This window comes from Mytilus californianus, unplaced genomic scaffold (genome assembly GCF_021869535.1).
Source record: "Mytilus californianus isolate M0D057914Y unplaced genomic scaffold, xbMytCali1.0.p SCAF_3, whole genome shotgun sequence".
In the NCBI taxonomy this organism is placed as follows: Eukaryota; Metazoa; Mollusca; class Bivalvia; order Mytilida; family Mytilidae; genus Mytilus; species Mytilus californianus.
In genome coordinates, this window is record NW_026262679.1 from 79,841,307 (window position 1) to 79,853,754 (window position 12,448).

Here is a 12,448-nt window from a genome sequence, read left to right on the forward strand (position 1 = left end):
GTTGGTATATGTATTCATTACAAGAAAATATTGTATTGTGGTATATTTTCCTGTAGTTTTCTGATTTTTAATTGAACTAGTTCGTGAGGTTTTATCAACAAGATTTTCTTGTCTTTATTAGTATTTTTATATGTACATAGTGGGGGGGGGGGGGGGGCCTCATGATTTTATCTTACTTTCAAAATTAAGAGAAATTAATTCTCATGAAAATTTACCACTCTACGATATTTCTAATAACTCAGCTCTTGAGCTCTATATTCTATGTCTAATGTTTACATATTATATCAATGGTATATCCCATATAGGTGTTGGATCTGTAACTAATCAAGCCTCTCAGCCTACTGCTTGTCCTAACACTTCGGATCATTCCTACCTAAATACACAGAGCCAACCAAGTAATGAAAATCCTTATGATGATGCAAAAACACCAGGTAAGACAAATTTATTTCAGGTGTAATTATTTTTATTCAAGGGATGAAACAGGATCTGATAGGTAGCAGAAAGTAGAATTTGTATATGTGTAACAATATATTACCTACCATCAAGATTTCTTAATTCACTGAACAAAGATATAAATTTCTTGGTTTTAAGTGGTCCAAGGAAAGTTCTCTATTTTTTAGAAAAGATTGAATTTTCGAAATAAAAAAAGAGACTTTCTGTCTCATGGAGAGTTTGTTAAAAATTTTACTGGTCATACTAGAGCCAAATTAACAATGATGAAGAATTTCACACAGGAAAATCTGTGTTCAATTTTTTAATACAAAAGTTAAAGCAATTAATATTGAACAGTTCAGTGCTGTGATGTACCCTTTAATGAAAAGATTGACAACCATAAGTGGTGAGGGTAGGAAGGTGTAATCCTAAATTTCCGGAAAAAATTAATTGCAGATCCGGAAAAATTACTCATTAATTCCAAAATGTTGATAAGTGTAAACCCCTAATTCCCCAAAAATAAAGGCCCAATCAAGATGTCCTGAATAAGATCCTTCCGCCCTCTTAAGTCTAGCCAAAACATTTTCTGCAATGTCACTGGTACTGGTAATATATTGTAACACTCTGCAAGTTACATGTGAACTTAATGGGTTATTAATGTATGCAGATATTTATAAACTTCTTCAATTAACTATCAGAACAGTTGATGCCACTGAAGTATTCGTTTTCTCTGATATTTAACATTGCACAAATGAATTTGATTATAAAGAAAGGCACATAATTGCTGTTCATGAAACCCACCTGAAAATAACTGTTTGATGTATAAAAAAAGTATGACTAATATTTAGCTATTCCCAAGTTAGAAAACATTAGAATATTTGGCATACATTAGTAACTTATTTAGTGGTTTGTAGCAGTTATAGAATGGTGGTGGTAGAGCACTTTCTGCAAACACAAGCATTTTTTAATGCTCTTAATAAAATTGACCTGAAAAGTTGCAAGAAATTTGTGAACACAACAATGATTTATGCTGTAAATATACAAGTTATAAACAAAAGTCTTATTCCTGTATTCAGCGCTATAATTATGAAATTATGCTTTTCTGTGTTTTTTCTTCTTATTTCAATGCTACATTCTACCTCGTGTTTTATTCTATTCTTCAAACTTCATAACAAAAAACAAACTATTATTAGATTTCTGTCTTGGCTAATAAATTTCAATCTTACTAACATAATGTAGCACTGAAATAAGATTGTGACTTGTCAATTGTCATGTAGTATGTAGGCCATAAAAATTATACCTCAGACTGTCAACAGAAAAGAAATTTCTGTACAAAAAATATGTAAACTCCCTTTTCAGTGTTATTACAGTGGCAATTCAGACTAGCTTTTCTTTAAACATACTTTACTTTAGTATGTTTATATGAACAATTTCTAGATTCTTTTACAAACACCTTCAGTGTCTGAAAGGCAACAGCATCAGTGCAAAAAAAAATTGCAAAACATTTTGGCAAAGAAGTTTATTATGACAATTTATGACAAACTATGCAGGCAGTCCAGAGTGCCATTGTATGTGTGTGTTATGTTTTGTGTGTGTTTTATGTTATGTGTGCGTTATGTTTGCACAATCCAGTTTGCTTTTTGCAGTAGCATGTGGAAGACAAAGGTCTAAGAGCACACCTACCATCAGCCCTGAGATAAGAGAACAATTAAAAGGTATTACAGTCACATGGGCTTTGGATAAATAGTTCCTCAATTTTAATAGCATTATATGATATATATGTGTTTCTCACAACCCACTTAAACCATTATTATTAGTTGATGCATTTTTAAATTTTACATGTAACAGCCATTTATTATAGTGCTAGTGTGATTATATTAGCTTTAAAGATAATTATGGTTGCATTTAGATGGAAGTAAAATCTAAGTTCGAAGCGCTTTTCTGGATTTACCTTCATCAGGATGCTCAAAAGCCGAATATTTGAAAGCCAAATTTGTATAAGAGCCAAAACATTTGGAGAGCTATAAGACCAAAAAGGACCTAAAAACATAAGCCAAATCCATCTAAGGTCAACTTTGCCTCAGGGAGTTGAAACCTTAGTTTCTTAATAGTTTCTAAATTTATTAACAAATGATTTCAGAAACATATGTTTTTGCATACAACGGACATGTTGGAATCTAACTGAAATTGATAAAGATTCATTTAAAAGTGTTATCCTTGCTAAAATTTTATTGAATGAAAACTTTGAAAAAGGTTAGCATTTGTATAGAACGAACATAAGATATGTGCTATTTTAAAAGATTTCATTGAATTATTTTTTAAATAAAGGGGATAAGTGCATTGTTTCTTTCAATTTTTTAGTTGAAGATTGACATGCTCAAGTTGTATGCAAATCTAATAACGTATCTCCATTGTGAAGCACAATAAACAAAACACTCCATTTAAGTCATTATTTTTGGGTAAACATTTTGTTAATTGAAAAATCTGGGAAATATTCTTGTCTGTGGTGACTAATCAATCTGACAACATAGCTTCACTGAATGATTACATTAGAATGATATTTTTACTCCAGACTTATTAAGCTTATAGATTTAAATTTCCATGTCTGTCCATACATACAGTCATGGTAAAATGAAGCTTTTATGTAATAGACAGTAACTGTTACTTGTAATCAATTGGTAATCCGTTTCAATGATTTGAGAATGCATAGTTCAATTATTGGGTTAACCATATCTACTAGTTATTCCTCAGGAATTTGTCTTTATTTTTCATAAAGGTCCTTATTCCAGAAACCTATGGTTGTTCATTTTTAGCTCACCTGGCCCAAAGGGTATTTAAATATTAAATTACGGGACCAATATTAAACCAAATTTGGCCTCAATCATTATTTGGGTATCTGTTATGATTTTTATCTATCTTTACATGATTTCTAAAACTCAAGTAGGTTCAGGTGAGCGACAGGCTCTCCAGAGCCTCTAGTTGTCATTGTTGGAATCCTCAAACTATAGAGACATTTTTTTGTTTACGTTAGTCAGAAGTTTTTCCTAAGTAATATTGTTATATATTATTCATAGTTCTTATTTAAACTTTGCTTTTACTAAATTTTTAATATATTCATGTATAAGTTAATACATTTGTATAATATTAATGATATTTCTTTACTAAAACTTTGCTTTTGATAGATTTTTAACTTTTTAACTTGTTTGTTTTTAAATGGTAGTTCAATAATTTGTTTGTTATGATATCAGTTTAATATAATATCATTCTGTCCTTTCTCTGTCAATCTGATTTAGATAGAGATCCTGTATCTAAGCTTTGCTTACAAGGATATGAAAACGCTCCGTTCTACTTTCTGTTTTAAAGAACTTTCTGGGTCCTCTAGCTTTATCAGATTAATGCACACTTTCAAAAATTTGAAGCTGAAAGGAGAAGGTCCGGAAAGGGCTGGTTATGGCCTAAAATTCAAATTACATCTGCGCCAGTCGAATCAATTAGTTTATGAAAAAGATTTGAACTGATTTGGTGATTAAAGACGCTCAAATTCAAGCTTAAATATGAAAAATCTATCAAATATGCCATTAAAAGACACTTTTCAGATGGTTATTGTCCAATTGTAAGTGGCCGCATTCATGTTCAGTCTCAACCTTTATATATGTTATGTATTATCAACAAATACAACATATATTTATATATTAAGACTGAACACAAATGTGGCCACTTCCAATTTAGACAAAAACCTCTTAAAATTAGCGCAAATGCTAAAATTGTGAAGATTTCAGTAATTTTGCATAAATTTAATTTGCTAGTACCTGATGCATGTGCATTGTATTGTCAAAAACAGCCCACATTTATGGAACAAAAGTATTCTACTTTCCAATAAATAACCAAAAGTTTAAATTTCAACAAATTTGCAAAAATGCCATATTTTGGGGCCAAAAGGGGTCTCACCGGGCCTACTCCTATCCATTTAATAATTACAGAACAAAAAAGTTCTGTCAGATTCTTGTAAGCAAAGCTTTGACACATGATCTGCTTTTTAATCAGATTATTTCTCTATTTAACTTTAAAAAATAATTCTGCATGTTAATCAGAATCTTATTTTAAGATAAGATAAGATAAAATAATCTATATTTAAAACTCAAAATATATATATATACATATCATAAAATATTCAGTTCAAACAGTATAAAGTGTAAAAATATTAACAATATAAATGATAGTTAAGAATTATATTTTAATCTTCTCTGTTGTAAATGAATAGATCCAGGTGAGCGACACAGGCTCTTTAGAGCCTCTAGTTTAAGACAGAAAGTCTGCTACTGAGTCATCTGATGCATAATGTTTTTCAACAATTTTCTGATACTCCAGAATTCAATTTAACATTAATGAAAGGAAATTCTATAGAATGTAGAAACAAGGTTTATTTATACTGATATTGACATGCATTTTATCTTTCAGTTTCCAGACTAGCTCCAGAACAGTCATTTATGAGACATTTAAACGATATGCTTGGTGGACAGCAGCAAAAAAAATCCACCATTCCAGCAATTCCAGGCCGTATACCTCAAAATTTCATAGAGGATGACGATGATCTGTATGACAAACTGCCTGAAACAGATGGATAACTTAACATATGCATGATCAAACATCAGTTAGTTGTAAAAACATTTATGCATATTGTTGTAATGTTAGTTACTGGACTTTTTTTTAACCAAAACAATCAATGAACAGGGTTTTGTCTAATAAGATTGACTTGTGAAGTCAATCAACCCAGTGACTTACTTAGTATGTTATTTGAAGTAGAAAATTATTTAAATTATTAGGTTAATTTATTGTTGAAATATAAGGTTTTTAAATCATCTTAGCAAAACCCTAGTAAGTTGTATGAAACTGTGGCAATATTTTGTTTTATGATTAAGAAATAATTTCTGAAGCAAAATTTGGAATATATGTTTTTCTTAATTCAGTATTTTACTCATAGATGGACATAGTTTTATGCAGTTAACAAATAGACCTGCCAACTTTCCCGCTTTATGGGGGATATCCCCCATGAGAGGTGTTGACCTGACCCTTATAAAACTCAATGTGTGTAGACTAAATACATGTAAGAAGGCATTCAGAACAGTGAAAAATTCATTTAAATACATGCATGCCCATTCAAAATCATAGATGTTCTAATTAAGTACACTAATGACTTGTATAGGTATGCTTTAGGTCCTCTTGTGCTTGAAATCCCCAATGAAGATTTTGAAAAATTGGCAGGTATGAATTAGATACACTCTGGGATTTTATATTTTTAAACATCAGTAACTTAGTTTAACCTTCATGGAATATGTTATGAAACTTTACATAAAAGGTGGGTCACTTTTGTTGCAAACTTGCCCAGAATCATCACGAGAAAGTATATTTTTCCTTGGGAGATCCTTTCTCTGAATAGATACATGTAATGCCTCATGCCTGCAAACTAAAAAAACAATAAAAAAAACATTCATTTAGAATAAAAGATTAAAAATCCAGAGCCTTACAGTAAACTAGGAAATAGTCAAAGTAATGTTTGTCTTACCAGCAATGAAAGCTATAGAATTGAAACTTAGGTTTGCTGTTTTCAACATCAATTGTGTCAATGCTTGTTAAAGTGTGTTATGAGGTTACATAGTGGAGACATAAATCTGTGTTAATCAGTTAATGAGCTCATCAGTTAAAACTGAATAGCCTAAAATCAGTAATTTCAAAATTATTAATCAAACTTTACATTAAACGTGGGTCACCATTGCTTTTCATGAAAAAAATTTACCACACAGTCATAAAGCAGATTTTCCAAACAGTTTTATAAGCAATTTGAGAAAATAGTACAAATTACAATCGAAATTATTATGCTACAATCATAGAATTAAGATTTAGTCAAATGGTAAAAGGTTTTTAAGGTTTATATCTTCTTGATTGAATTATTGACTTCTTAAAGTTGTAGTATATGTAAAAAAATTACCTTCACCACTTTTTAAGGTTCAGGTCATTTATGATGCCTTTGACCTTCACTTTTTCTTCAGGACATATCAGATTAGTTTTGCAAAACATATTATTCAAATATCATATTCATATTGATATGCAGGATTGTATGAGAAATTTAATTTATCATCTTCTCGCTTTAATACCGCAAATAGGCCAGTTACCAGACAAATGTATTGTGATATTTTGCTCCTTTTTTACGGCCAGTTAAAATGTACACCTTAAGAAACAAGTTAATTTCGTTTTTTTTTTTAGATCATTTGGTTTTGTAATTGAAGGAAAATTGCATAGAACCATAAGAGTATTTGCATTTATTATTTTTGCAACTTATTGTTTGTTGTATCAGCTGCTCAACTTCTGGTTAACCAAAACACAAAAATGTAAATAGAAAATTGGGGTACTGCCGCCGTACCGGTATATAAACTTCTCTTATTTTGACTAAATTATGCATTTCTTCAATTCTTGCATTCAAAACTTTAAAGGTAAATTATATATAATATGTTATAGGATGCTGTTGATAATTTATATCCATTTAACCTGATCTGTAAATACCAGTCTCTAACTCTCTATGTATGCTATTTGAATTGCAATTATTTGTTACCATGACAATTCTGAATTGAGCTCTTTGATTTTTATTCAAGATTTATCGCACATTTTCATGATGTATGATAATTTCATTATTTGTAAGATATTTACATTATTTTTATTATTTCATTGTTTTGATATTTTCAAAACATTAGTGTTATAATTGTATTTTGTTATCAAGATATGTGATATAAATAAAACTTGCAAATGTTGTGAAATAAAATGAGTTTTTTTTTACTGTACTCCATTCAGCTGTGATAATTCAGATATCAACATTATAACCAGGATTTTTTACCATATATATACATATACATAGATGATATATATTGTACAGGGTTAAAATTTATTATTACATGGTCTTTTTTTGTTGTTATTATTACCATTGTGCATTTTATTTGAAAGAAATAATACAACATCTGTAAACATTGAACACAGTTTGTTAGTATTTTTTAATTACTTAATTTTTGACAACTCCATGTAACTTGACATTGACATCAAAGATTATATCTTTTGAACCATGAGATTTAAGGTTACTGCATGAAGATTGATTAACACCACTTTTATCACTATTGGCTATTTCCTGGCTGTCAGTTCTTTTAGGTGTAGAGAACCACAAACTTTTGGCAGGAAAACTGACAAATCTAGTCAATTGATATTGGAATCTAACACACCTGCCGGGTGGGCGGTTCAAACTTGCAACCTCAGTGTTTTCAGACTTGTGTTACAGTAGTTGAACTACTTTCAGCCACTGACGTTCTAGGATCATCTAGACTTACATGCATAGTGCGGAAGCCAGTATCTAGACAAAATGACCATATTGACTTTTTTTTCATGCATTACTGATGCTTGTTATTGCGAACCCAATGAAAGTTTTCCACAGTGCCATCTCTATCTTGACCAGGTATTTAAACTTTTGCAAGTTCACCTGTCCTATTGAATGAATACAATAGCTATTTTTCTCTGTGTAGTTTATTCACTGGGACCTTTAAATTTCTTCTAAGAGAAATCTATCACTCATTGATTAATTTACCTGAACAAAAAATTTAACTCTCAATGATAAAAATACATGTACCAATACTAAATAAGGACACACAAAACTATATGTGATGTTGATTTATTCAATATCTAATAATTTAGTAGGCTTCTAGAATGTATTAGGGTAAGTTGTCTGCATTGGCTATTTGCAATATTAGCCATAATAAACTGATTTACTTTATTTGCATTATTTACCAATTTTTACTGAATTGTCTACAGCTTTTCATAATTTTGTTCCAATGTTTTGACATTAAATTTTGCTATGTTCCTATGGAAATTTGTGACTTTCAAATTATTTTTTTTGTGTTGGACCAAAAAAACTATGAAAGTGACAATGCTAATATTTACTCTTATTATCCATTTAGACTGTACTTCAATGTACATTTATTCTAATCAAGCTTAATGGTTTGTGAAAAAATGTCAAAATAAATAATCCTCTCAGACATAGATTTATAGAAATGAAAGGGATAAGTTAACATGAATAACTATCTGTGAAAATAAGTTGGTTTACAGTATTTTATTAAATGTATTCTATAACTAGACAAAAAAAAATCAAATTTCAATAGGAACATTGATAAAACTTTTGTTTGAAATCAACTTTTTATGATTGAATCAATGTTTATATTAAACTGAATGAAAATATATTATTAATATTGAATAAATACATCATCACACGCAGTTAATGAGTATAAAAAAAGTATTTTTGTCTATATATAAAAATTTTTTTTTACTCAGGTAAATTAATCAATGAGTGATAGATTTCTCTTAGAAGAAATTTAAAGGTCCCAGTGAATAAACTACACAGAGAAAAATAGCTATTGTATTCATTCAATAGGACAGGTGAACTTGCAAAAGTTTAAATACCTGGTCAAGATAGAGATGGCACTGTGGAAAACTTTCATTGGGTTCGCAATAAACTTTATAAAAAGTTCATATCTTGGTTCCTGTAAAATTTAAGAAACTGTATATGAAGTCTCATAAGTTTTTTTCACATGATTAATAGGCTATAATTCAATGAATTTATTTGTAGTTAGTATGAACTTTTATACATCGTGATGAGTAGCATTCACAGCAGAAATTGACCATACTTTTGTTTAATAAATGACACAATCATGTGACATTTGTTTAATAAATGACACAATCATGTGACAATGAGATCAACTTTGTAATTAACATCGGACTCTGACTTCTTTTAAACTGAGTTTTACTGTGCATATTGCTGTGTGTTGGTTTATTCCACATTGGCTAGAGGTATAGGGGGAGGGTTGAGATCTCACAAAACAAGTTTAACACTGCCGCATTTTTGCGCCTGTCTCAAGTTGGGAACCTGTACGTTTTTTTAATTTTGGCTCATTTATATGTTTTGGAGTTTAGTGTGAGGTCCATTTTTCGCTGAACTAGTATACATTATTGTTTAGTGGCCAGCTGAAGCCCGTCTCCAGGTGCGGGATTTTCTTGTTGTATTGAAGACCCATTGGTGGGTGGCCTTGGGCTGTTTTCTGCTCTATGGTCAGGTTGTTGTCTCTTTGTCTCATTCCCCGTTTCCATTCTCAATTTTATTTGTAATTAAACCATGCTTCATTTTTTTCTGATATACAACCAAAACTCTTTCACTTCATAAACTTTTGTTTGCATAAAATTGGTTTCAGATGTCAAAAATTGCTTCAGGAAATTTCATTAAAGGCATTATTTCCAAGACAATTTGTGATAATATTATACTCCCTTTTTTTTTATGTAATTGGGCTATTGAACTTCCAAAAGAACATTCTTTTTTTTTTTAATTGGTTCTTTTTCATATTGTTTATTTCATGTTTAATTACTGAACACATATAGAATACCAGAATTGTTTATACACAAAATATCACTTTGAAACATTTATATAAAATTGAGAATATACATTTATTAGATATTTTTTCATTAAATTTATAAGATATTTTTTCATTACATTTATCAGATTTTTTCATTACATTTATTAGATATTTTTTCATTACATTTATTAGATATTTTTTCATTACATTTATAAGATATTTTTCATTCATTTATAAGATATATTTTTTCATTACATTTATTAGATATTTTTTTCATTACCACGGTACATTTATAAGATATTTTTTCATTACATTTATAAGATATATTATTTCATTACATTTATAAGATTTATTTTTTCATTAACCTTGCAAAGGTATTGTCCACCTCATTGATTAGATTCATTACTTTCATGTTTTTTTAAGATTCCATTTTTAACTACATACCATATATCATATATATGTTATACATGTACTGATATATATATATATATAAATGTTTATTTTGATATGTATTAGTTGGAAAATAAATTTTTAGATTTTCAACTTATTGTTGCTTTATGCACCAAGATATTTTTAGCTACGATTATTAATTAATATGCCAGTTCCAGATATGGTAGTTAGTTATATCTGTGACTTTCATCATGATCTGACCAAAATGTAGGCATTGTCACTTCCAACACATGAGCAAACTGGTGAAAAAGTTTGATGCTATACCGCACGAAATATTCACGAAATTAAAATCTAATTAGTTGGTCGCCCCCCTTCAGGCTTACTGGAATGAAGATTACGCACCTTTGGTACATAAATTATTTCCTGCAGAATGACAATCCTGAAGATGCTTGAAACTTTAATAGTGCAGAGATACAGGCGTGCATTCTATCTGGTAAATGACATCATAAGAGAGTGTGTAATTGACGATCTTATACGGTGAGACATAATTTGAGAAATAACCTATTTAATCACACCTTTCATCTATTAACCTTTTTAAAAATTTGATTAGAACCAAACATTGGTTTGTACTTCCCTGAAGGTTTCTAGCTTCAAAATTTTATCTACTGATAGCACTGACCCATATCAACACAACCAGTGTCAATATCAACAGGAAATGGTGATAGAATATTTTTCATTTCTCTATTCTAACTGTTTTGTTAAGTATATTGCCCAAATGACTGTATGCCCAGTGTTAGTATAGCTGGGTAAAATGGCGTTCCGGCTAAATGGAAATCAAGAAGGAATATTTCGCTCCTTAAACTTTTATTTAATCAGTCCGGCAAGACCGAACAACAAACTCCAAACCAAATGTAAAGTAACATACAAACAATAACAATATATATAAGCCCAAGCAATTAAAGGATTAAGATGATTAACATATGCCAAATAGAAATAACAATAGTTTAGAAGAGTAATTGATGTCCGACAGTATAAGTAAATTATTGTCTAAACTGTTACAGAGAATAAATAATTAAATGAATAGAGTAAATGAATTTAAGTCCTTTGTCCTAGATTATGACACATAATCCGTGTAAAACACTTATGCCTTAATTTACGACAAAGTTCAGAATAATAAAATAAATGCAAAACCTAAATATACATTAAAACAATTGAAAAATAAAATGTTGTTTAAAACTATTTTCGCACTGCACAGTCCAAATAGTCCGGTCATATATTCCCGCGGCCCCTGAAGACACGACCTCATGTACCTTGTCTATATATTGCTTAGCGACTGGTCCGACTTTGGAGGGTTCTGTTAAAACTGTGTCAATAGGCGTTCTGCATTCTCTTCCAAATACGAGGAAATAAGGAGTGTACTGTGTTGATTCGGTCCGTGTCGTTACCCCAATTTTGAGAGAATGCGTCTATACCTTCTGAACCTGGGCACCAATGTTTTTGAGTTGAAACGTGTGCATTGTGCATTATAATGCATAGCAAACCTGTCAATACTATATGGTCCCTATTTACCATTCAAATATTTAAACAATTCGCCATGAATACCCCAATCATCGTTATCAGTGTTTCTGCTCAATTTGTCTGCATACTGATTGTCTGCCCTCGGTAGCCATTTTGAATTTAAAGTGATGTCCTTATCTGAACAAATATAGTGAATATCTACTGCTATGTTTTGTAGTATGTTTTTCTTGCTGCCGACCTTTAGTATATGTGGAACGTTTTTATTGTCAGAGTTGACGTTAACCGACTTGTTATTTAAACTAAATTTACTTTCATTAGTGCATAATACTCGTCTTACGCATTCTAATTCGCTTGATGTTAAACTTTCCAACTTTTCATCGCTTGTCCAATTACCGAGATTTCACCGTTGTCAACACAATTAACAACGCTACTCTAGGTGGATAAATAACCACCGAAGCCTACATCTGAGGCGTCACAAAAATGTCAAAATCTGTCACAAAATCATGATTAACTCTGCAAATGTCAACACCATTCTCATTTTCTGAGCGAGAAATCCCAGAATAAAATTTCTGTGAGGGCATCTGGATGCATCTTTACAGGAGCACCCCGACTTGCTCGTCTAATGATACACTCATACAAGTATCTGGTGTGCAATCTAACCTTGTCACCGATAA

General features: G+C 30.5%; 1 protein-coding gene across 4 annotated transcripts in view; it reads left to right on the forward strand.

The window, feature by feature from the left end:
* LOC127735156 (uncharacterized) overlaps positions 1-7,453 on the forward strand; it is a 54,024-nt gene extending 46,571 nt beyond the window's left edge. For 3 of the 4 annotated variants that reach the window (XM_052245252.1, XM_052245255.1, XM_052245253.1), the window contains 3 exons: positions 306-431; positions 2,079-2,147; positions 4,891-7,453. In XM_052245252.1, coding sequence (XP_052101212.1) covers positions 306-431; positions 2,079-2,147; positions 4,891-5,057 — 362 coding nt within the window. In that variant the 3' untranslated portion in view covers positions 5,058-7,453. The remainder of the gene's footprint in view (positions 1-305; positions 432-2,078; positions 2,148-4,890) is intronic. The other variant, XM_052245254.1, reaches the window with a different exon arrangement.
* Positions 7,454-12,448: the final 4,995 nt, after the last annotated feature.